At 38.5% G+C, this 27131-nt stretch overlaps 1 protein-coding gene across 5 annotated transcripts in view; it reads left to right on the forward strand.

The window, feature by feature from the left end:
• CDK14 (cyclin dependent kinase 14) overlaps positions 1-27131 on the forward strand; it is a 296945-nt gene that overhangs the window by 219750 nt on the left and 50064 nt on the right. For all 5 annotated transcript variants that reach the window (XM_088533551.1, XM_088533554.1, XM_088533553.1 and 2 more), the window contains 2 exons: positions 16004-16143; positions 19197-19343. In XM_088533551.1, the coding sequence (XP_088389677.1) occupies positions 16004-16143; positions 19197-19312 (256 nt within the window). In that variant the 3' untranslated portion in view covers positions 19313-19343. The remainder of the gene's footprint in view (positions 1-16003; positions 16144-19196; positions 19344-27131) is intronic.

A 27131-nucleotide genomic window follows, 5' to 3' on the forward strand; every position in this document is an offset into this window, starting at 1 on the left:
GTGATGACTGTGAAAACACAACCCTAAATTACTTGAGCTTTCTTTGCTGTCATATGCAAGATCGAATTCTTCCTGCGTTTGGACTGAGTTTGTTGGTATTATTGCAGGCATAATAGCTCAGAACCCATCTGCCTTTTGGACTATTTTTCCCTGGCAGTATTTGCTTATAGTTCTCTGTCCTGCTCACAGATTTTCAGCCCTTATCTCTTACATCTGAAAGTCCCTTTGTACTATTTTTTTTTATCTTCATTGGAGTTTTCAACATGTAATTTCACTTGAGAACTGAACCAGCATGCAGCGTATCCCGTAGTCCAGTTCATTAATAAAGATGTTAAATAAAACTGTGACTAACGCTAATCCCTCTGGCACACAGCTGGACACTTCCCTTCCAACTCAGTGCATTGCCACTTATCATTACTCTTGGCTTATGGTCTGTCAGCCAGTTTTCAATGTGTGTGATAGTGTATCATATCCCAGCTCTTCTGGATTTGTCTCCAGAGCACTGTTTGGAGAGAAGCTCTGTCGAGTATTTTCTGTTGTCACTTTGTTCCACAAAGGCAATTTTTAAAAATAATCTATTCATCTGATGTCTTATTCATTAGTCATCTATTCTTTTGCTTGCTATTTTAAGTCTCGGAATTTACAAAACCATTTACAAAGCCGTCCTAAAACTAATTTGGTTTCTGTATTGTCTTTGCTTCTATATTGTAATTCTATATTGTCAATATCCAGCAAAATATTTTCCAAGGTTGATCTCTTTCTTATTTAAAAAGCAAGAATTGGAGTGTGAACATACTGACAGGTGGAGTATGATTTTTTTTCCTTTTAAAAGTCTAGCAAAATATTTCAGAATATAGTGCAAAATCAGCTAATATTACAATAGCTTATTTACAGTAAAAGACTTTAATAGAGAAATGAGGAAAGAGAACTAACTGTTCTTGTGTAGATTTCATAAAATGACTTTTCAAAGGTGTTTTGCAGTTCTTTGCTATGCTTACTAATTCCTTAAGAATTCCTTAAGATATTGAGACATATATCAGATAGACATGTTTATTTGGTGTTTCCAGGTATGATTTTTCCAGTGTATGTTCTTCATTAACATTTTTGAATGCTTACTGGTCAACTCTTTTCAGATGTTTCCAGTTTGTCTCTTTTGCTTATGCATTTCTACATGCCATTATTTTATTAATTTCTTAAAATTATGTTTCTGGTAGTCTGTTACTCATGTGTTGCTCATAGCTTGTGCATTCATTTCTTGGTTTGAAGTCTAATAATTTGTGATCAGAGATGCGAAGCATTATTATAATCTCAAGCTAATTTATGCCTTATTGCTAGAATCCCAAACCTTTCTTTTCCAGATAATGACATTTGTGATAAAACTCAGTCTTTTTCATGTATTTCAAAAACTTTTGTGTGAGTCATTGAAGACTTACTCTGATAGAAGGGACTGATGTAAGTGAAGAAGGCCATGCTGCTGGGTATCTCTTAATTTGTGTGTGGCCATTAAAGCCAAGATTTTTCCAAAATGAGTGCCAAAAAGACACCTTAAGGAGTGGGTTGGCATTCAAAAGTGCTCAGTGCTACACAACTGCCATTGACTTTACGTTTGCATTTTCCACTGCTTGTTATCATGTATCATGTGTAATATTTCTTTAGCTCACCAGTTTATTTGATTCTCATCTTATGGCATAAGAAATTGTTATCCATTTGGGGAGGTGTTGCAGAGACAGCCAATAATCATAGTAATATCTATAATGTTGCTAAGTTTTGCCACGTCTGCATATGCTTTAAAGCTAATCTCAAAACCCGGGCAGTTTGGCTCTGCTGGCAGCTGAAGACTAGACAAGGTGTTAGGGATTCTGTGGTGGTATAAATATCAAAGAATATATTCACCTTAGAAAAATATTTATTACTAACTTTTTTTGATGATTTTAGGTGGATTTTTCAACTTTCCGCCACCAGCCTTTGTGCAGTACGGTGGTATCATAGCTATTCAGATGCTACCATTCATCTCTGTTAAATTGCCCTTTTGAAAAGCTAATTTAACCTACATAGTCCGGAATCTCTTGTGACCATATCCCCACAAATACTGCATTTTTGACAAGAAAAAAAAACCTGCATTAATGATACAGAAGAGCATGGCATTGTAGGAGACGAGTGCAGAACAGGGATTTGCTTCACAACTTGAAACTATTTGCTAGCCAAACAGTTTTCATAATTAAATTTAATAATGTCTCCTGATAACTTATTAGAGAATATGTATAATATATAGATTGAGAATATAGATGGTATTGCTTGAGAAATTCTGAAAGATGCCTACTGCAGGTAGAGCAGCTGCTATATGTGTTCAGTTTCTGTTGAACCAATTGCCAAAATGGGAAGATACAAGATAATCATCCCATGTTTATGCATTAAAAGAGAGAGAGGTTGGCTTATGTATCTTCAGCAATAGACTGTGAATAAAGAGCCTTAGTATAGCACTGGGGCACCTGCCATTGCTGGAGGGCAAAGAAGCAAGTGGTCCCAAAGGGAACCGACCTTTTTCTTTTAGGCGTTAAGTCAATCCCATAACCTACGGCACACAGTCTGCATTGAAATTATTATAACTCTCCTGGCATTAGTCTGAACAACAGGCTCTGAAGATCTGTGGGAAAAAATAAAAGACCATAAAATGATGGTGATTGTTGTTTGTGCGAATATTATTGCTTTTAAAGATGCTACTAAAACAGTTAAGTTGTTCTTTGATTAGGATAAATTTAATTGAAGTTTAAATAAAATAATAAAATGCTTTTCTCTGAATTAGCAGCTCACTGGATACCAAAATATGAATTACAGTGTTTATCGATAAATGTGAAATCGTAAAAAAAAATCCACATCCTTTTTGATAATGTAATGTGTAATATAGTTGTATACCCAGTCTGCTACCTCAGCCAAATTTATATCCATAAGATCTGATGTACAAATAAACAACTTTGTGTTAAATTATTCACATCTCATAATAATTGATCTTGCAGAGTTGATCTTATGCTGGAGCATATTTGATCATAAATTCAATGAAATCAGCCACAATCTTTGTGATGTTTGTCCAGCTAAATCCTTCAGTGAATAAAGTAGTAAGGATGCCAGCTGTGTTTGTTTTATGATCATCGCTGCTGGAATAGGATGGTGAAGATACAAATGAAGACAAGCTCTAATTTTTCTTGGTGGGCTTGTGAATGTAGAATTCTACTGCAAAGAATTTAAACGGGAAAAATTAAAATTTCTACTTCTGTCACATTCTCATAAATACCTTGCTTGTTTTTTTGAGGTAATCCTAAGTCGCTTTTAAATTTTGCCTTTTTTTTTTAAAGTAAACTTACAAAAGCCAAAGAAATCTTAAGTAAATAGATGAAATTCATGCTTTTTTCCTCAGATATGGGTTAAGAATAGAGCATCATATTCAAATTGTCTTCTTTGGTTAGATTGTATAGCAAGCTATGCTCACAGCTTAATGCTAGCTGTGTATTCTTAATGTGCCTCAAATTAATATTGCCAACCTGACATAAAAAAATAAGTAATTCCCCAGAATATTCCTGGACCTCCATATGCAGTTTTTTCCTCTTGTAAAATCAAATATTATATTCCTTTTATTTATTTCAGATTTGATCCTTAAAATGCCCTTGAGTCAAGCTTTATTCTGCAGCCATGAGGCCATGAATCTTTTCTGAGGTGCTGGCAGGCAGCATTTGCTGAGCACACTTTTTCTGTCGTCTATAGCTTGTGTCTTCCACTGCTAACTAGAGCACAGCGAGGGACTGTCTCCTAGCCCTGAGGCCGCGTGACCACATCTGCCCTAGGTGATACTTGGGCATGCGTCTCCTGTGGGTTTTATATGCCCCCGCTGTGGCAGCAGATACAATTATTGTTTTGGATGTGTTTAGTATTATTTCTTCAATTCAGCATTTCCGGAATGATGTAGGACTGTTCCACAAGCCATGGGAGCTGCATTTTCAATGAGCCATGTGGTGGTGTTTGGAGTGCGGTGCCTGCTGAGGGATTGCAGGGTGGCAGGAAGCTGGTACGTGCTGCCTTTGAGGAACAGTTCCTGCTGCCTAACTATGCCCAGGATGGAGGCCATCAATAATCCAGGGAGCAGTATGGGCAATCAGCAGGTCAGTGGATGGTTGGGCTGTCTTCCTGGCCCTGCCTGGTTAAGCCAGAGAGGATTTACCAAGAGTTTCTTGCCGTTTTCTACCCTTGCACACTTGAATTTTTTCACAGTGAGGTTTCCCATACTTCTGTCAATGCAATGCCCTGCGTCCTTTGTCATGTAGGCCTGGGGCTTCAGGGCTGTTTTATATCTCCCCTTTCCTTATCCTAGGTATCCATTATATACATTTATAAATATGTGTGTATATATATATATATATATCAGCTTTTTCCTCTTCAGCTTTTCCAAGATGCTTTCTTTCCCTCTCCCCCCACCAAGTCTGTCACTTGGATCCTGACATCCCATTTTCCATAATTATCACAATATACTTCTTGTGGCCTCTTCTGACCAAAGTCGTTCTTTGGGTCGTTTAGAAAAACAGTCATTAAATTCTACTTATTTCTTCAAGAATTGTTTAGCTCATTTTTGAGGTCCTTCTTATCCTTCTGAAAAGTTCTCCCTAATGATGCCTCTCGATGTCTTCCATCCTGAAGCAAGCTGCTAGGACTAGGGAGTGCCTCAAATGCCTGAAACTTGCCCACTTCCACAGCGTGCAGGCCCTAAAATGAGACCCCAGTGCCTGAAACTTCCCCAGTTCCACAGCTTGCTGGCCCTAAAATAGGACCCCAATGTCTCCATGCTTGCAGAGACCCCGTGGGAACACACCTGGCCCAACTTGCAGCACAGTTCCACAGATTTCACAGTTCCACATGTGCTAAATGTTTTGATGAGCCATCCGCTTATTTGGGGAGCATTAGAACTGGCTTGAACTTCTCTGGCAGTCTGCTTCTAGTGATAGCTGGCTCTTTGGGAAGGCTGACCTTTAACGGCCACTATTACAGATAACAATTTTGATTTAGTTCTTAAATCACCCATGCTGATTTATGTCTAAATAGCACCGACTCCCTGCTTAGCTCTATCTCTTTCATGCTAGATTGGCAGGTTAAGATCTGCAAAAACAGTTCAGTATTGAGTCCCTCCCCCTGCAAGCCAGTTTTCGAGTATCAGCTAGTACTGCATCCTCACACATCTGCAGGATGCTAGTGCAAGCGCTTACAATCCACATGTTTCAGTATATTCAGTAACGATAACTGAAATATATGGAATTTGTGATCTGGTCATTCACTTCCAACCTGCTTGTAATAAAAGGGGCATAAGCTGCCGTGTTAAATCTTAGCATCTTTTTAAAAAGACACGTCAGTACAGAGATACATGTGGATTGTAGTGTTTGCTCTTTTTAAATTCAGTGCAAAATCATGTTAGTTTTCTGCCAAAATGCATACTGAAGAGCCATCAGTTTTCTCTCTTTTCTTAACAGCCTCTGTATTTAAGAGACCCTTCCAGAGCAAGTTTAACTTCAACGTCAATCTTTTCCTGTACAAGATCAAAATTAAACATGGGCTTCTTTTAATGTATTGGCATGAGTGTATTAATCTCTTAGGACAAATAGCAGTAATTCATGTTACACAGTGGATTTTTCAATCTGCCAAGACCTTCCTCCTACTGGAGGATTATATATGTCCCCCTTAGAAAGTATCTCCATTAATGTGAAGAAAGGAGTTGTGTATTAAACAGGGAGACTGAATCTGGAGAATGAATAAACTATCAGATAAGAAGGTAGAGATTTATAAGGCAGTATAATGCATTATAAGGCAGTATAATGTTTCTTTTCTAGAACTTAGCTCTGCTTTTCACTTCTGTAGTATGATTCTGGTGTGAGTAGGGCTTTCCTGCCCCCTAATCTCTTCTAAAATCATCAGAACCAGGTACCTGAGGATCAGTGAGCTGCAGCTGGTTATGTATGATAGGTCTGTCTAAATATATGCATATAATAATGTATTTTGACTGCATAACTTTAAATATATTGATGATATGATCTCGTTATAAAATCTCAGTGTTTGTTAGTACTTCATCATGTCCCTGTCATGTTTTAACTTAAAGTATGCTTCCAAAAAGACCCTTACGCCAACTTGTTTTATGTGAGCGCTTAGTCTCATTGGGTTCAGCCAAGCAGCTCATATGCATAAAGTTAAATACATGTATATGCCTGGAGTTTATCTCCATGAGCTTTCCAGGCTTGGGGCGTTCTCTGTGCCTCCAAATCTCTATCTACCTTTAATGAGCTGTATAAATAAATACAAAGTACTCCTGCTCCTTCCATAGCCATAAAAATATATTTTATTAGCTGAGAGATATACAATAATAGAAAAGATCAGACCAAACTGCTGTTTTAGGGAGCTGTGGGAGGACAGGACAAGTAGCTGTTCCAAATGGTTGATGGATGTGGGGCCCCAGCGAGACAGATTTGTAGGTTAACAGTGATAAATGATCTTTGGCTTCACCGACTAAAGCGAGGTCGCCCTTCTCGGGGCACTCCCTGCATTCGGCAACCTTGCAGCAAATTCCTGTTGAAGCACTGAGCAAACAGACCAGTTCTTATTTACATTAGAATGAATTAAGACCTTTCAAACCCAAGACGATAAAATATCAGACAAGAGGGTAGAGATTTATAAGGCAGTGCTAATGTTTCTTCACTAGAACTTAGTTCTGATTTAATTTTATTATTATTAGTTTTCAAAAAGCAGTAGGTCCCAAAAAAGACAGCTGGATTTTTATTCCTGTAGTCATTTAATAGGGAAGATAGGGAGAACTTTGTTTACTGACCCTCTGCCAAATTTGAAATTCAGAGTTTGGGTATTTTTTGTTTGGAGTGCTATTTTGCTCATATTTCTTTGGAGAGAAACAATCGAGGTTGCTGGGGATGGGAAGAGGAAAAGCTCAGGCCTTTGGCTACACTGTGAGCACAGGGTTTAACGCAGCTATTCCTTCGCTTTTTGGGGTGGTTGTGGGGAAATGAGGTTATTCCCTTTTTTATTTTTTTTTTTGGCTCATGTCCAGCCAGCAAGGAAATAAATATGTGAAGAAAGAATGCTATGGAATGTTAACTTCACTGGCGTATTTTCTTCCTTTTATCATGCCCCAAGATTCAGTGAAGTTGATATAAATTCACCATGCCTTCTTTTAAAAAGCATAACAGAAAGGCATTCTTCCTTTAAGAGTCAGACTGTAAAAGGTGATTTTCTTTCACTCAGTTTGGTTTAAGCCTGTAAAAAGCATTAAGTGAAAAATCTGATATATTTGTTAGGGCATTTATTGCATTACTAACTTATATTTTCAGTTCTCAGTGAAAGGTTTATAGAGAACATAAACCTTGAAGAGTTTTTGTTCAGGATTAAAGATATATTTTCCCCATTTTCTGGTGAAATAATAGCTCATAAAGTGATGGGGGGTGTTTGTTAGTAATTATTTTTAGCTCTCTTTATTTTCCAAAGATATTCTGTTTAACTTGCTGAGATGCAAGAAGGCGGCTTTTTAAAAGCACTCTCCCGATCAGAAGACTCATGCCCTTTAAAGGATTTCAGAATAATCAAAAGCTTCTGATTAAATGGTGCCACCATGTTGTCGTTCTTCATTAATTGCATTTACTACAAGCTGAGACTTTCCGATAAAGTATAAATCTAGCATATTCAGAAATATTCTGCCAGGGTGCAAGTAATCATCTTTTATATGTATTCCATATATATATATTTTAATATTGGGCTAACTGGGATGTTTAAAGAATTAAGATAACTGATTGATGGTGGCATGTAAAATCAAAAAGCAGTAATTGTAAAATTATTTCTGGGGAAAAATGGTAAGGGATGCTCTGATTTAAATTTTTTAGGAAATTCTTTTCCTGGGAAATATCTCTATCTCAGAGCAAATGCTGAAAACTGGTTGAAATAATGTGAAATAGTTAAGGCTTTTTGTGTTTGTGTTTAAAGAATTTGCTGTGAAAAAGAGCAGTTTAAATAATAACAGTATGCCATGCCCAGCAGTCATGTTGTTTGGGAGATCACAACTAAAGAATTCCCAGAAATTAAGGAAATTGCACAACCATATCGGAGAAAGCTGCATTCTCAATAGCTTAGAGAGTATGTGATCGCTTGACATATACTGTATATTTGCTTTCTGAATAAGCTTATTTTTCTTCTCTTTAATATGGAAAAAAAATACCTGCTATCAAATATGTAAAATGTATCCTTTATCTAAATGGCAAAAAACAAATAGGGAATATCTGTGCCATATTGTCAATTAAAAATATTTGCTCTCCTTATGTCTTAAGCTCTTGATAGTTGTCACCGGGTTTCTTCAGAAGATTTTATAGCCCAACATATTTATTCTGAGACATCAAGCAAATTTAAGCTGGCCTGAATGTATGTCAGGATACTTAAGGACAAACACCAGGATGCTGTTAAGTCAGTTGCATATCGGCCGACTCTTCTTAGGCTTAGTTTTTCAAAGCTTGAATCAACCAAACTTAATTTTTAAAGGCCTACTCTTGTGTTCTGCCTTCTCTCAAGCAAACCTCTAAAACCAGATATCATAGAATCACAGAATCACAGAATGCTTAAGGTTGGAAGGGACCTCTAGAAGTCATCTGGTCCAAGCCCCCTGCACACGCAGGGTCACCTAGAGCACGTGGCACAGGACTGCGTCCAAGCGGGTTTTGAAGATCTCCAGAGAAGGAGACTCCACAACCTCTCTGGGCAGCCTGTTTCAGCACTCTGTCACCCTCACTGTCCAGAAATTTTTCCTTAAGTTCCTGTGGAACTTTTGGTGCTTTAGTTTCCGGCCGTTTCCTCTAGTTCTGTCGGTGGCCACCAGTGAAAAGAGGCCAGCACCATCCTCCTCACTGCCTCCCTTGAGGTACTTATAGACACTGCTCAGGTCCCGTCTCAGCCTTCTCTTCTCCAGGCTGAACAGGCCCAGCTCTTTCAGTCTTTCCTCATAGGGCAGATGTTCCAGGCCCTTGATCATCCTTGTAGCCCTGTGCTGGACTCTCACCAGCAATATGTTATTGAAGTACAGTAGTAGGTCTGAAAAGACCACTAAAACATGTTGAGTCCAGTAGAGAAGGAACCAGGAGAAACTAGACTTAAATGTTTTTGAGTTATGTTCCACAGTAAGCAAGTCCAAATGATTTTACAATCTAGTCTAGCCTGAGCATTTTAAAATCCAAATGATTTTGCAATCAAATATGAATTGTTTTTGGGGGGCAAGTCACTTTGTTGTCTAGCTTGGGTTTGAACAAACATAGTCTCTGAAGCTACACACAGCTTATGAATAGCTTAAGTAAGTCTATTTTACCATAGCACTACCACATGACTGGCAGCAAAGCTGCTTGGGTATGCGAGGTCTAAGTCATTATGATCTCTAGCCGTAGGATGAAGTGAGTCACCACTTGCCAATGGACCAGGAAGGCCAGATCACCTTTTGCCACTGCGTACCCAACCTGCAAGTGGTGCAGGAGAGCACGCTGCCACCCGTTACCACATCCTGACATTGAACTGCTTCCCGAGGTGCCTCATCCTTTGGGTCTCCAAGGTTTATCTTTATGGGCTCCATGGCCACTTTGGTTATAGGGCTCCGAGTCAAGAAAACTTGATCACTCCTACTGTGCTATCTGAAGATGCTCAACAGCAGCTAGCTCTGAATTTTCTGGGCTGGATTATTACAGGATTTGTCACTTCATCTACTTGTTCTGGCAGGAAAACCAACAATTCTCAAAGCAGATGTCTTAGTGCTACATTTGGAGAAGTTCAGGGACCGGAACTACAATTATAGTTATATAAAGCTAAAAGTAGTTTAATTTGAAAAAATCTAGCTTTTTAGAGCCTTCATTGTTATATTCCTTTTTTTTTTTTTTTTTCATGAATTGCTACTCACCTTGGCTGCTTTCCAGCTAATGGCATCTGTGAAATTGTTAAGTGAGAATTAGTTCAAATGGGCCAGGGTTATTACCTTGTTGGAATGCACTAAATGAACTAATCTGCACAGCTTTCCAAAAAGGCTTTGACTTTCTTATATATCTACATTAACAGCAATAGCAAGGAAGGAAACACTGATGCTTCTAGCTCTGTGCAAATAGCCCTAGTGAGAATAATTATAAATGGTTCAGTCAATGGCCTCCGGAGCTTGTAGACCTTCCTAATCTAAACTGCTACCAGCACGTCAGTTTGTGATGAGGGAGACAGAGCATTTGGAGGTGACCTCTTCTGAAGAACATGCAAAACCCAGCATAAAGTTAGGCCTCTGCATGGCAGCCTCATACAGATTTGGGGGGAATGCCAGAACTGAAATACATCCATAGTGGCTGTGCTCAACTGCAGCTTAAATAATGCATATTGTATAGTTTGGCCTGAGGTACCTCCACACTGGGTTGGGGAACACTCTGTTTTTTGTGACTGATCAGCAACAGAAGAGTAAGAGCTTTGCTTCAGTGATCCTTTATGTATTTTTTGCCTCTCTTTGTCCTTCAGTTTTGGCCTTACTTTATGTGCTGTCTTCTTCCTTTACGGATCTATATAAGGAGTAGGTTTCTAAAGGTAGTGGAATAAATCAGAGGTGTAAAACAGTTAGGAAAAAATAATTTCTGTGTTAGATTTTTGTCTTAATGTTCAAATTTTATGCCTTCATCAGTATCAAAAGCTAAAAGCACCTGCATCAAATTTCGCATTCCCTTGTCAGTGATTTCCCAATAGCTAAATTTTCTCTCCACTCCATGGAGGTGCACAAAGCATATTAGGTGAGTGGCTTGTAAGGGTGTTTTGGAGCTGGCAGGTTATTACCTGGTGTAACAGCAGATGAAGCTGCTGGCATTTAACAGAAGGAAGATGTTACTTAAGGTAGGCCCTGCTCCATTCTTGTGTGTGGGGCTGCACTTAGTAGAGTCACACACATCTTCAGAGACACAAAACAGTCAAGGCTTCAAAAGGCATATCCAGATCGGCTGGTTGGAAGCACAAATGGCTTTGCATTTATTTTAATAAGCAACGTCGGCACAGTTTCTTGTCAGCGCCCAGGAGAGGCCTAAAGCTAGGACAAGCTAGGGCAAGTGGGAAGACTCAAGCCAGCTGCTGGCAGACTTGGCGGAAAGTCCTAAAAGTGGAATATGGCCCTTGTGGCCCTGCAACTGTAAGTTAAATAGTGCACAGACTGTGCAGAAGCCATTTAGTTACCTAGAGAGGATTGCCACATAATAGCCTTTCTGGGAGGCCAGCTTTACGGGTTCAGTGTGGATTCTCCAATTCACATGAATTTGGGGAATTTGTTGTTTTATTTTTTTTGTATCATTGAACTTTAAACTCTGCTAAAAGATACGTTATTCTAGTTAGCTGTTGTTTTGTCTTTCAGCACTGCAGGTTGCAAGGGGATACTTAGAATAAAGAAGCAGAGCAGAGATTTCTAAAGGGAATTAGGTGCCTCGCTCCCTTAGGGTATGCTGTAAACTGCAGTCAAGAGAAATGAATTAATGATATGCTGTGAGAATTATACCTTAAAATGGAAAATATGCCCAGTAAATGATTTTTGCTTTGGGAAGCATTTACCTCTTGCTGTTTGGAGTATAGGGAAAGCATATTATCTCCATTTAATTTATTTTAATGCCCATTTGTCTTAATTTGAGCTGCATTCTTCACCGCATTTAAAAGCAAATCGCCCCAAGTTCAGAAGTTCACTGCACATGCCCCAAACTTTTTTTTTTCCTCAAAAGTTTAAACCAAACTTCAGTGATCTTAGTCATGTTCTGCTTGACCAAATACTGACCTTCCCTTGCAGCAGAAAGACATTTAAGCCTGCTTTCTGAAATTAAACCAAATTCTTGTAATCCAATGAGATTTACAACTGTTCAAGTTTAGTCAGATTCATATATGTTTAATATATGAGATAGGTTAATACAGTGATTTTGTTCAGCAAAAGCAGTGTATACTTTTTGAGTTTAAGTGGAAAATAAATGTGTTTTTGCAAATGTCATCAGAAATATGTAAGAAATATTCACAATATTTCTTATAACAGCACTAGGCATTATTTAGTGTTCCTTAGCAAAGGTTTCTCTGTGCTTTGCTGTACACTACATTTTCTGAGAGTGCGTAGGCTGTCATGGCTAGTGACTCTTCCTCAGTGATTAGTGTGGCAGTAAGTGAAGCGTGGATATTGCGACTTGCCATATCATGCATGCCAAGTTACTATATGGCCCAACTGCTGTGAGACAAAACATGCTATTATGCTTTAGACACAAAGCCATATTGTATGAAATTCCATCCTGTCACCATGCTGAAGGAGGTGTATTTAAAAATCAAATCTTTCTTCTCTTTAGTTCTTTTTGTTAACTTTTCTGTGTTAGATACTTAACTACTGAACCCCATCACAAAACTCAGTCTTTGTCCCTCTTGAGGAATCATGTTTCAAACGTGTATCAGACAAATCGCTCATGTTTTCAGGAGGAGGTTTTGAAGAGGCTAATGGTCAAAGAGAAAGAAAAGGAAAGAAAAAAACCCTAATTTTCAGACTTCCAAGGTTATGCACTAAATGGGTTTCTCCATACAATTCTGATATAGTAGCTGTATTTCAATATATGATCATACAGTACATTTTTCATAAACAAAAGAAGAACTTGTCCTTAAGCAAAGGGGCAAAATCAGTCGCCCATTCCACTATGGCATCAGCTGGAAGACTGACAACCTCAGGACAGCCCAGACATATTTCTTCTGCAGTGTCCACTGATTTCCAGGAATTGCCTTAACAGTAGATAGGTCTTTTGAGAAGAATTTCTGTATGTTCTGTGCAAATCTCCATAAAGAAACTCAAAACCTTTATATGGATTTAAAGATGCAGCTAAGCTTAAGTAGAAGTAATGATTTGATGCTTCAGTTACTTGGATGACTTTCTTTGGTCAATATTACAGAGGCTGTCTGAGCTGGCCATTATGGTCCCTTCTGACTTTAAAACCTGTAAATGCTTGGGAACTTAACAATACTAGTAATGTAGCAACTGGAATCTTCAAAGCACTGTATAAACAACTAATCCTCCCAAAACTATTCTACACATTATAAGAGCAATTAAATGCTAATATTATAGCTGATCGAACTATTTTTTCAAACTATTTGTGCAATAAATTTAGTGTATTTTCTATTTACTAATTTTAGAACTGGTTCTGTTCTTTACTGATTTATTCAAAATTATTTCATTGGTAGATGTGGTTATATTGCAACCCCAGATTTTTTTCTTTTTTTTTTGGTATTACATTACGTGTATAATCTGTTGATTATTTAATATTTGGTTTTGATTCTTGATTTATCTTCTCGATGAGTTTGTATCTTTTTGATTTCTGGACTGGGAAGATAACTTTGACCTTTTAAACTGCTACCATTTAAAATATTTTCAGTTTTTGATTTTTTTTCTTATTAAAAGAAATACACCTTCCCAGTGCACCAAACACGTTGACCATTCATTCAGTCACACTTTTGGCAGTACTGTATTCAAAAGCATGATGGTACTGGAATGTGATCACATATCATTTTAGCTACAATTTGGAATTCATTAATGTTTGAATGTTTTTTTCCTGATGTTTTGGCTCACTTAATTAGCATCTTCACTCTATCTATGGAGCAGCTGATGAATGGTGCAATTCTTCTTCTTACTTTGGAGGATAATATTTCACTACTGAAATTAGTGGTCTCATTTTTCTAACTTAACAGGAGCTTTCATTTAAGATAGAAGATGTTTGTTTTGGCTCCTAAAAAGGGATGCAGCTACCTTTGTGGGGAAATAAAAACTTTAGTGAAATGATTTGCCAAGACCTCTCAGCAAATAATTGGCACAGGTGGGATTAGGACACAAGACAGGCCTCACTTACTCAATAAAACCTCTGATCCTTGGGAATTTTAGATGTGTAGAAGAATTAAATCCAAGTTTTCCCTGGATATTTTGCCTTCCTTTTCCTTTTCTTAGTTATGCTTAGCTTCTTCTCATGATAGTTTGCTGTGTTCTCTAATTAAGTGTTCATGTAGTTTTTACAAAAGCTGAATTTAAAAAAAAAATCAATTCTTTTGTACAGTTTAGTTTACAGACAGTGACTGTTTCATTCAATATCCTGTATTTTATCATTAATTGGAAATGAAAAAGAAGAGAGAAAAATGCTACCCAAAAGAAATGTTAGGGTTTGTTTCTAAAGTAGCAATATCCAACCCAAACCGTGGGAACTCTGTAAGAAAGATTATGACTGTTGAGAAATAGTGGCTCAGAGTGGACAATGGTTCGGGCAATTGTTGATCCTTGGATAATTTCTGGACGTGTCCTCTCTGCCCAAGACGGGCAGATCAGATGATAGACATGGCATTCAAAAATCGCTATACTGCGCTAGACACTAGAGATACACAAGGCAGCGGTACATTTCTGGACCACTAAAATAGCATATCATCCATATACCAGCACACAATTTAGTATACTAAGAACTTGTTTTGCTACTGTGTGGAAAAATATCAAGAAGAAAGTCTGCAGAGATGCTTTTGACTTTTAAAATTCAATAGACGCTGCCTAGTCACACCGAGTGACTAGTATGGACAGGGACAAAAAAGTTGTGTCTATGACATTGGTGACTTTTACGTTTTCACTGGCTTATTTTTTTCTGTTTGTTTAATTACCTGTTTTCAGTGTTATTCAGTGTCTCCATTGTCGGACATAGTTTTCAGCAGTGCATACACTGCTGACTGATGCTTATAAATTATGCCATTGTCAGCCCAAGCTTAAGGGCCAGAAAATGAAAGAATAACTCTGTTTCATACGTCTTTCTTGAAAGGTATTCCAGAAAGCCATCTAGAGTGGATGCAGAATGAGAATTTGCATGAACCATGCTGTAGGATTATTGATTTTGGAGGAAAATAACACAACCTGTTTCAAACACTGCAGTATTTTGGACTACAGTTTACTCTCTCTGTATTTGTAAACTAGTGCAATGAAAATAGGAGACCTTTTACACATTCTGACATTTTTACTGATGAGATCTTTACTGAGTGAGACATGCTAGAATTTGTAAAGTTATGTACCAATTGATAATAGCAGTATAGTCAATGGGTACAAGATCCAGCACCTCTTTTCTGCTTGAGTATTACAAAAAGTTTGGTGTTTTTTTAAGGCTTAGGAGGAGGCCGTAAGATACCCAACCAAAGCCTAATTCTGCTGATTACTATTTTCTTCTTTCCTCTACAGATTTCTTATTTTTTATTCCATCTGTTTTTGTTGTGTTTTGACATAATGCCTATAAACATATAGCTGCCAATAAAACAATGAGTTTTCTCAGAATTCCCTAGGGAGCTCAGAAAATAAGTATATTTCATTTAAGAATCAATGTTTGTGTTGCATTAATACCTAATGAAGAATCAGCACCCTGCCATGTGAGTGCATGAAAAAGAAATCAGTACTTCCCCAAAGAGAAGTGCCTATATGTAATGTGATACATATGTAGTGTTAAGCATTGTTGGATTTTAATATTTGTTATTTCATAAAGTTGTATAAATACTACTGTTATTTTCAGTTTGTATTTAATGTTTTTAGATACTAATAACCGTTTGTTTCCAGCACTGTAAATTCTCAGCTTGCCAGTATGTTCAAATAAAGTGTAAATGGAAAAGTCTGTACAGTAATAGCCTGCTTTCAAAATGCTCTTGCTTATGAGGAGTGGGTAGGGCATATGTGACTTGCTGTATTATATGCTCTAGACGTAAAATTTGGTTGGATTTTGAGATACTGATCCAGAAATAACTCATTGTCTCCTTAGCCTGAGCAATGTATTTCCTGGCACTGCTCCAAAGGAGACTTAGTGAGACTGACTAGCAAGACTGTTTCAATGGTGCTGACTATAGGTGCTATTAGTAAACTGGATAAAGAAACTCTTTTTCAGAAAAACAAAAAAAAGTCGCCTTGTTTGTGTTTCAGGCTGAGCTATGTGAATCATGCAGAAGATCTGGCCTCCAAACTACTCCAATGTTTCCCAAAGAGCAGATTGTCGGCGCAGGCAGCCCTGAGCCACGAGTATTTCAGTGATCTGCCCCCACGGCTATGGGAGTTAACTGATAGTGAGTATAACCACCTCCACATCGATTAAAAATACAGACACTGGTTTCTACAGACGCGTGAGCATGGATACTTGCATGTGTGCAAGCACTCACATGCAGACATCTTCATGGACACGTACCCCCCCAGACAGAGGCTGTGTGTGCAATTGTGTAGCTGCAATTACAGTTAGCTTGACACAGGAAAAATGGATTCTTGTTTTGCTATCTCTGCTCTGCAGTCTGTAGCTAGCTATCTTTGTATTTGATTATGTGCGCAGCCAAGAGAATTATCTGAATTGTCATAAAGCAGAAGGAAAAATACAATTTACATATTTAGTGCTTTTCACTTTGTAATACACAGTACTTTATAACTAGCTGCAGCACATAGGATAAAAATCCAGCAGGGTTTGATTCACAGAAACTCTATCTGTTATAAGAGTAACCTTTAAGAAAGGACTTGGCATTCAGAAATCTGAGAAACACAAACTAGACAATTGGTTGATTTGTTGAATTAAACTGTGTAAGAAGAGGATTGCAGATGATATTCCTAACTGAGAAAGCTTTCAGTATTTACACACATCTCTTAATTTTTTAATAAAAAAAATGCATTCTAGTTGACTTGGCAAAAATGTTCCTATCAACACATATGCTATTAATTCTCTCTTAAATATTTGTAAATCATTTATATCATACAGCTCCTTATCTTTTTCTAGAGAGTTAAAACATTATCACTCATGATGTTTTTGATTCAGAGAGTGTTCTGAAGGTTTCACGGGGGAATAGCAATCATTATTTTGATATAAATCAATATGGTGAAGAAAGGCATTCTTTCAGTAGAGTCGTATAAGCTATTCCCTGTTTCAAAATGTACATCTGTTAGCAGAACATTCAGATCCAGTACTCTGAAACAAAAATTTCTGGTTGAAAATGCAACTCTGGCACAGAGGTGCATAAATGTGGCTGGTAGAAGTTGTCATTTGTGGCAAGTTTGTTTATAAAGTTTGCTTATTCAACGACAGTGTTTGTTTACTTCAGTCGCAGGAAGAACAAATCCACTCTAGAAGTTTAGCTATTCAGTGTTCAACACTCGAGACAGCTACAGCTGCAGCGAGTTCTGGGCACTGGCAATCCAAGTTCCTCCTTCTAACTCTGCTCTGTAACCTGCTCTCGAGCTGGTAGATCTGAACATGAAAATCAGCCAGCAACACTCAGCTTTTGCCCAGCACTGGTTCTGCTGTAGACCTTGTCCTTGCCCTGCAAAAGACTTGCAGTTTCTGCCCTGTCAGACTAGCCCTCTGCCAACCGCACTGCGCCTTCTGACCGCAGTGCCTTAGAAAGTGGAAATTCAAAAGATAAAATGTAAAGCAACGCTGCTGTTGAGAGTCTGTCATTGCTGAAACTGCGATGCAAAGAGATTCTTTACTTCAGGACTAATGAAACATCAAGAATGCCAGGTCATTTATCCTTCTGCCACTAAATGGAAAACAAAAATCACTCTGCATTGGTGACATCTCAATCCTTCTGACTGTGTGATTTAGTCTAGCCAGGATTTTGATAGTCTCTGAATTCTGAATTCTGCAGTAGTACTTTTCTGTTAATATGGACTTATTACCCACTTGCCACTTACTTAGTTTATCAGTCAGTGGCTAAATCCAGTTCTATCAGCGAAGTAAATGCCTACACATTATCACTCTGCAGCAGGCTGCCAACAGAGACAGTCTTGTCCTAGTCATTAACAAGCACAATGTATGCAGAACACCAGAGGGGAATTAAAACCACAAAAAATACCTCAGGGTGGTATTTTTAATATGAGAATTTAATTTGTAATTTCACAGATTAAGAATTTTGGCTGCATTAATCCTTTTATCAGCTCACAGCAGGTTATTTGCAGAAGCATAACCATAAGGCGATATTCATTGGCAGAAACACGTCTTTGCATAACGTTAAACATCAGGAGCAGTGAAACCTTTTGAAGGGGGGAGAATAAAGATGAAAAATCATTATATTTTAAAGCAAGGTTCTTCTAAATGCCTCCAGTAAAATTTTGAGTTACAGAAAGACTATTTCTGTGTCTAGTAGATAATCATTATGAAGCATAAATCCAGATGCAAGAAAGGACAATCCCAGTATCAAATACTACAATCATTTCTGTTTAGTATGACTTGGATATACTTGTAAACATATTTACAAAACAAAGAAGTCACATACTTTGCAGACTTGGGAAAATGTTTACTGTGTAGTGAAATTACCAGTTTTTGTGATTCTAGTTGTCTGGGTTAATATTTTACATTTGGAAAGACTTCCTACTGATAGTTAATTAAAGGTAGGTATAAATACATGGAGACTTTATGCACAACAGAAGTGTGTGTGCACGATATGCAGTCCTGTAATCAAAATACCACCACAACAAATCTGTGCTGTGGATGTTATTCATTGTGGAATACATTTTATACAATTTACTCCTAGTACTCAATTTCGAATTTGGGGAACACCAAAAAGAAAAAAAAAGAAAAAAGAAGAGGAAAGATGCACAGGTGTGGAAGAGAAAGGAGAAAAAGTCAGGAAAAGGTTGTCCGTTGGAAAATATTGTTTCATTGGAATATAAGCCTTGAATATGTTTAGCTAACTTACTTAAACAAAATGAAGTCTAAAACACAACAGTTCAGGTTCACGGGTATCAAGGGTTTTGATGATGGAATACCTGATGTCAAATTACTAAAAAATCTTGCTCTATTTTTCTTACTTATTTCCAAATGCTATCAAAGAGGAAATTTTAAAATGACAATATTAATTATACAGTGGTGTAAGTACAAGTAACCGAAAAAAAATCCCTGAAAGCCTATCTTTTAACAAAATGTATACAACTAAGAATGGCTGCATCACTCCGCTTCCATCAGAATTCCTGTAATTTATTTCCATGTAAAGTTTTTATGGTGCTTATTTGCATAAATGGGTGGTATAGATGAAAACTGTATTTCTTCAAATCTATATTTGCTGTAAACATATAAACTAATATTTTTAAATGACCTTTTGAGGAACTATTCATATTTCTGAACTGATGCCCTTTTTTACAGTGTCTTCTATTTTTACTGTACCGAATGTAAGATTACAGCCAGAGACTGGAGAAAGCATGAGAGTCTTTGGAAAAAACAATAGTTATGGCAAAGGTGTATCAAACAGCAAACACTGAAGAATATCTATGCTCACAACAGATGATGCAGGTAAGGTGATTATTGTTAGATATTTCTTTGAATAGACTGGTTATTTTAGTTCCCTTTGGAGAAATAAAATATAAAATGGAACAGCGCATTTCTTAGATTGCCCATGTTCAGGGAGATAATCTGGTTTTGCAATATAGATCATCAGTAAGTTCCTGGCCTCATGGGCAGGATCAGCGTGACTGACAGGTTGAGAATGCTGAAGAAATCAGTGCCAGCAGATTAAGTACTTGGTTGTCTTTAATTTGGACTGATTTTTTTCCCCCTAGTAAGGCATGGAGCAAGATAATATATCCTGCCTGTTCTGTTGTTAAACTTTGGTGCAGGAACAGAATGATGAGTTTAGTAGGTCTGGTAGCCTTAACTCCTGGGCAGCAGAAGCATATTCTGGATGGAGTCAGCAGTGCTGGCGTGCAAATATGTTTGATCTTTCCTATTAGAACTGTTTTTGTTCTTGGATGGCTTTCGTTTGATACCCTTCTCTTTAATGGTAGCTATTACAGCAGTAAAATATTGTGGAATATGATTTTCGGTACTGTAACAGTAGAAGAAAATTTGTGAAGGGCAGGGGAGGAGGGAGGCTACTTAAGAAGTAACTTAAAATAAGGGAATGCCTGTTTTTATATCACACTCAATTCTGTTCTCGCCATACACCCCCTATTTGCTCAGTGGGACTCACGACTTGACAAACTCTTCCACATGAGCCATATTCCCTTACTTAGATGTTCTGACAAAGCTTGCTTCCTTTTTTCTTTTTGTCTTTTTTCCTGAGAGAGGAACATTATGGTGTATTTTCTTCCATTTTTCAAATCTGTGAAATAATCTATGGCAGCAATTTTATATAAACACAATTTTTAATGAGTGTGTATGCAAGTGTGTGTATAAGAAGCGCATAAGATATAAACGAAATAGATTCATATATATGTTCAGTCATAATAATTTAATACTCATAATGTTTTATAAAATACCCAAAGTGCAGATATGCTTCACTCAAAACCCATGGCTGCCTTTCTTCTAGTCACGTTTACTTTTTAACATTAAGGCTATTGCAATGTTTCACATGGCGAATATCAAATAATTTGATATGGAAGTTCTAGGAGATGGGATAAACATAAATGCTGTCCTTGAACCCATCCAAAGGTATAGCCTGATATTTATGTGGCTGACAATCTCATTAAGTCTATCCTTAGCTATGCCTGCTTGTTACAGTATCACATGTAGACTTTCGCTAATTATATTATATTTGCTGTTACTCATTTATGTGCAGTTTTTGTTAACCATGTAATACTGTGGTGTTTTTTTGCATGACAGACAGCAGCTACTGGAAACTGAACCGAGTAGCTTTCAGCCCTGACAACCTGCCCCAATTTTTGTACATGCTCTTTTCCAGCAAACCATTTAAGATTTTCTAATGTCAGAAATGAGGCCGCCTCAGTGCAGTCTGTTTACATCTTTATTGACAAGCTAATCCCTACTTTTTCCTGGGGCTGTGTCCCTGCAGACATCTCTTCAACCTTGTCTGTTCCAACGTGACATATCATCCATCTAAAGTAAATTTAGAATGTGCCCATCTGTGCTAAAGACCTTTTGTGTGGAAGCTTATGTTCAGAATCTCATTTCCAACACACAGAATCTTCTTTCTGCTGCCTCCAAACAAATGTAATTTTGCATTTGTACAAAAATATGCAATAGGAAGTTTGTATTTGAAAACTAGCATGTAAAACAGCATACGAGAGAACAGCTTGACGGTTTCTACCAGATGCCTACTTTAGCATATACAGGGGATTTTTTTTTAATCTAGCACCACATTTACTTTTGACATTCACCTCTGTGCACTGTTGTGGCTACTCACCCACAACATTTACACAGAATAACACCTCTCAGCAGCCTGTCTTCAGGATAAGGCAGGTATATGCCTTTTTTTACTCATCTGCGTAAATTCACCTTATGCATATATAGGTAAGGAAATCAAAAAGGATGAGATCTATCTAACCAGATGCAGATACGTGGATCATAGAGATTCTCTTTATCATTAAACAGAAATACATGCTTCTAGAGCATAGGCCATCTTGTTCCGGAGCTGACATCTAAAATACATCTAATGAATGTATGAAGTATGTATGAAGTGTATGCAAAGTATGAAGTGTAAAATACAGCCTTTTCTCAGAAACATATTATTCCTCAGTATCCAAATGTGTAAATCTTGGTTACACGAGAACATCAGGGAGCACACACTGCTCTGGTAGGAGGCATGTGGTCTTTGCTCAGGACTGCCTTGTAGAGAATCTGAATTCTGGGCTGTAGCTCATTGGAATTGGAGTGGCTATTTATTTTCATTGTAAATAGTTTAAATTATATGAATATTCATCAGGAAACTGCAGAAGAGGAATATTTGTAGGTAGTTGGCCTTTAACAGACACCTAAGGGATGGCTCATTTTTCATCCAACTCCAGAACATCAGTGGTATGGAAGGAATTTCTAGCATTGTGTCTTCTCTGTGCTCCTTCCTTCCAAATACTCCAAGCCTCCATTTATTCAAGGTTGATCAGAGAATAAAATAGAGAGCTCCGACAAACGAGCTGTGCCAAATCCTGCTGTGAAAATATAAGACATTATCAGCTCCTGGTGCCTCGTCCACATGCTTGCCAGAAGTTTCTGCCCCAACAACGCACCCACTGAATTAAGGCCACCTTTACTTTGCTTTTAGAAAGCAAAGAACCTGGCCTTCACCCTGGAGGGGCTGAGACGTGGGTACACATTACCCTGCAGCAGCGTTGGAAGCAGCTATTCCAGGCAGGTGGGTAAAGGAGCGGAGCAAAAGGCTTCGTAAATGGCTGCATCATCGTTAGTTAGATCTCACCTGCTGCCTCAGGAAGGGCAGGGGACACTGGAGGGATTGGAGCATCCTGGAGAATTTCTACTGGCTTTAAAGTGTTGTAGTTCTCTACTTGCCTGTCTGCAGCGTGGCTGCTTACAAACCCAAACACTGTCTGAAATACCAGTAACCTGGGATGTGTTTCTGAAAACCTAGATAATCCCATCAGACCCAGACTATTAATATGGTCTTTGTGGGCTAAATTGTGTCATTGTCATGGACAATGCATCAGACAATGCATCAGCTCGGTGCCGTGGGGAAACAGCTGACATTTGAAGTTACCAAGGTCAGTTTGCAAAATGCTCCCAACTGGAGAAAATTAGTAAATACATAGTAAGGAGCTCCCATTCTGTACAGAAAAACATGTCAGCAGTGAACTCAATGGGGAGAAAGGAAAGAAATCTTCTGGCCATATCCAAATGACCTTAGAGCTTTGTGATTAAACAGGATATTTTTATTCTGGGCCTGAAGATTTTCACTGCATTTTTTTCCCCTTTTCTTTTTTTTCAAGGGGCAGGAAGCATCTCCATGGAAGCTGTACTTTCACCCATCTGTACTTAGATCATTTTATAAAGAATGGACCAGGAGAAACTCTAGAGCTGCTTTTTTTTTCCCCCTTTGCCCAGGGAAATGTATGGCGTAGGGCTTGTTCCTCCGGAGAAGGATGAGTCAAACGATAATTGGAAAGACAAGGCATTACCTGATGCCAGATAGCCCGCGAGGTCTGCTCTGGTAGTGCGTAAGCCCATGTCCCCATTGGTTGACCAGCGACAGGAGATGCATTTCTGACCTATTGTGTGGTTCCCCGAGCCGGCAGGAACAGCTTCATTCAGGATGGTAACACCATATGCTTTTAAAGTATTTAGCCTGTATTACCATAATGAGATCCCCTGACTTTCTAAATCTCTTTGACAATTCACTGGAGCAAAACAAAAAGTGGGCTTTATTTGTATTGCTGCTCCACACGCACATGCCTCCGAGCCGGCCTGAATTGCAATTGCAGGGGGCTGAATTCTTCCTTTCTGTCCATTTAAGCCCAGCCTGTCGAAGAGCCTGTGTTGTCATTTGGGTCAGCTCAGCCCTGTAAAACAAAACGGGCTGGATAGTGACAGAAAGTGCTAGTTGCTGAAGAGTTGCTTGCTTCTGACCAGGGGTGCCCAGAAACACAGAAACATTGTGCAAAAAAACCCCTTTTTTTTTTCCTCCTTCAGTTTTGCCTTTCCGGATTGTGCAACAGTGCCCATTCAGTACTGCTGTGTGGGAATATAACATTTTTGCCTGTGTTGTCCTAGTCAAGCTGCAGGGAAGCTATAGTCCAGCAGTGCACGCATCAGCAGTCAGTATTGAAAAGTCGCTGTAATTCACTGTCTCCCCACATTTCTGCTATCCTGTGTATTCCAACATTGCTGAATGACCATGAAAGACCATGCCCTCTGGGTCTGAATCCTCATCTGTCCAGCTTCAGGGGATAAAACTGTACTAATCACAGTGGAGGAAGGTCTGCACTGAAAGGGACTGAGTTGGGGTTATCAGCCAGCCAGATTTCATCCATGTTGATTTAGTCAAAAGCTGAAAGTAACTGATTGTGTTTTATAGCTCCTAAATTTTAAAATTCAGTATAAAGGTGCCCTGGTAAAGAAAAGCAGAATTATAAAAGCACAACAGTAAACAGTCTCATTTTTAAAATGCAGATTTTTTTGAGACTGATTCAAATATATGTATACAAACAGTAATTGTGCTGCTGCAGTTCAAAAGATGGAAGCCTAAGAACTGAAGATGGGAGGTTTAAATATCTTTTGCATCTTTTAGTACCAAATGATGTCTATACATGAATGTTGAGGGTCAGTTTAATTATTTAACTAATACTGGATTTGCATAAATTGGCTTTCCTAAAAAGGCTAATAAGATGCAGTTGTGGTGAGCAGCTGAAAGCAATTTGGGTTTGAGTCCTGTAATGACAGTACTAAACAGAGTTGAAATTGTAACATCAATTTTGTAAAATGTTAAATTAATATTAAGCTGTGAAAGATAACTGCAGGATCCAAGATATTTTTGGCTCTCTAATACTTTTAGTGCCATTATTTTCATATGTTAACAACATAATGGTTTTATGAGACTGTTCCAGCTGTGCTTTACTTAATATCAAAGAATAAGATTACCACACTGATAGAATATGCCCTAAATTTAACACACAAGGGAAAAACTCCAGGCATTGGACTACACTCTCCCCTTGAAGTCTCAGAATTTATTATCTTATTCCTATTAGTGTAAAATGAGAGTTACAGGCTGATTTTTGCCTTCTATTCATCCATGAAGAAAATCCCACTCTATTCATTCGGATCTGCTCAGAGGGTGAAATGGGCCAATGAAGTAGGTGGCCACTCCAAGGCCATTTTCAATGTAATCCTTCACATCCCTTAAGCTACACAGGGAGGTTGCAGATGGAGCAGCTGAACATGCAGGTGTCTTCATGTGGTATCAATACGGCACGGTAAAGGCTGGCACGCCACCCATCCAGGTGAGACCTGAGATGTTCACTGGTGTTCCCATGTTGGTGCTGCAATGGTGAGTGTTGCCTGTTGTGGTATGGAAGACCTCGGTCCCTGGATCACCCCCAGCAGAAGTGGGGACAGGGAGTCTCCTGGCTTTCCTTGAACTGCTCCTCACTGCAAGTCTGTAACCTCCTAACGTATACTGTTATGAAAAGTGCTAACAGTAGGGGAAGTCCCCCCCTTAACGTAAAAGTCAAGGGGGAAGGGCTTTGAAAAAACACATGTGAATCCCTTCTCCTCACAGTTTCCCTAAGCCAGCTGAACACCAGAGTCCTTCAGATACACAGACTAAAAAAGGACCAGGACAGCATCTACTCCTGTGCCTGGAGTTCTTGTAGCAGAAGCAACACAGGACTTATGGTTGGGGTGATGGAAAGATTGGAGAACCCTGGAAAGGTCTTAGGAAACCTTTTAGGAAAGCCCGAGGAGGATGTGTCTCCATATAGCATAAAACCTAGCGAATAAAAGAGTGCTGTTTGTCCTGACCTGCATGGGAAGAATGGTAGGAGAGACTGGAGGCAAGAGAAAGGTAGACTCATTGAAGAGAGCTAGTCTGGGAGTTGCTTTAGGGATGAAGGAAGAAGAAAAAAAAGGAAGCAGGAGAGGGAAAAGGACTTCACCTTTAGGCTTATTACCTGCTGTACTTGATAAGGCAAATATTTCTAATGTCCATAGCTAGGACAGATTGATGACTATGTTGCAATTATGATACTCCACGTTATTCCATGTGAAGTTAATAGGTACATCCTTATAAGCCTGATTTTTAAAAAGTTGTAGTGTTTCTGACCAAAACAGCTACAGAGCTGTTAGAAGGAAAAGGCAGCACTGCTAATATTACAAATGAACTTTTGTCAAGGTACAATATCGTATTTTCTTGTACCTTTGCATGGTCTGGTACCTATTTTTAGTTCATTTCTAATGCATGCTAACTTGCCTTCAGCACTGTGTAGATTCATTCTAAAATAATTTTGAGCACAGAGGTTTTTAATTTAACAGTTCCTCATACTGCAGGAAAGATACTGGCGGTATTTGCATGAACGCCTGCACTCGGTTGCAGCACTTTTTATCTTTCTTTCCAGTTTGTTTGTTCTTAAATTTAGGATACAGAAGACAGAATCATGTGCGCCATAAGTGCACTGTATTGTATTATTAATATTAGGATAGCAACCGATTCCCACTAGACAGTCTTTGTGGTCCGTTGATGCTTTAAGAAGTGGCTGGGCATAAAAGGCTATTTGAGTTGAAGTGGGCTGATAGCCTGGGATGACATTTGAATGCACAGAGGACAATGTATAAATGACAATGACTGGAAGGGAGGCAGAGGCAGTTCTAAACTCCCCCTATTCTCTCGTGGACAGTCACCTCTCCGTCAGGATTATTTTGTCACGTGGTTCCTCGGTGGGGCTTTGTCTGTGAGGAAAAGTGGAACCAGTGAAGGGGAGAAACTGAGGTTTGCAGACAAAGCCGAGCCTTCTTGCGCTGACATACGGCCTGTAACCCAGAGAGACAGCAGGGCTAATGAGAGGCACTGCCTCAGAGGCATCATTTGCAGCTTTCAGAATTAATGAAACATTTCACTCGCAGCAAAGTTGTAAAACAAAGCCCGAATTTTAGTAATGCCACATACCGAAATTGCCGCTGTGAAGGGAGCGCTTTGTGCCAGTATTTTGAGCGGGTAGTTTACACGGCCCGGCTCTCGGTGAAACAAAGAAACCAAGCCAAGCACTGCAAAACGCTCTCGCAAGGCAACACCCAGCAAAAGAAGTGCGCGGGGAGTTGTAGGAAGAATCCTGCCTAAAAATACAGCAGTCTCTCAAAACACAGCTAATAAAAATATATGAATTTATTCTGCCCCATAATATGTGGCTTATTCTGGCATTTCTTCTTCCACACTTCTCCAATTGTTAAATTACTCTGAGAAGTCCAAAGGGGAAAAAAGAAAAATTTCACAATAAAATATTAAGCTCTCCAGTACAAATGTATAATACATACAAAATGTATAATGCAGCAGAGTAGCACTGAAACAGTATCATCTGGTATTTTAAGAGGTGGAGACAGAATTGTCCATTTCCATAATTGTGTGTTCTTGTTATAAATTATGAATGTTGTTTTGGAGCATATATGTATTTTTAATTAGTAATTTGGGGTGATCATTCTCTGCCATTAGTACCTAGCTATTAATTCTATACAGTCTCTGCTTTTCACTGTGTTTTTTTTAAACATAAGGACTGATTGTGCATCTTATTTTCTGGGGTTTTTATTGTAACAATACAATCACAATATGTAATATCATGGTATAAACCCTTTTATTAAAGTTTGCTTTCTGCAATTTTTATTGTGCACTGCATTCAACACTTCTGCTGT

Source organism: Tinamus guttatus, unplaced genomic scaffold (assembly GCF_059628265.1).
Source record: "Tinamus guttatus ecotype Peru unplaced genomic scaffold, ASM5962826v1 Tinamus_guttatus_pri_ptg000509l, whole genome shotgun sequence".
NCBI lineage: Eukaryota > Metazoa > Chordata > Aves > Tinamiformes > Tinamidae > Tinamus > Tinamus guttatus.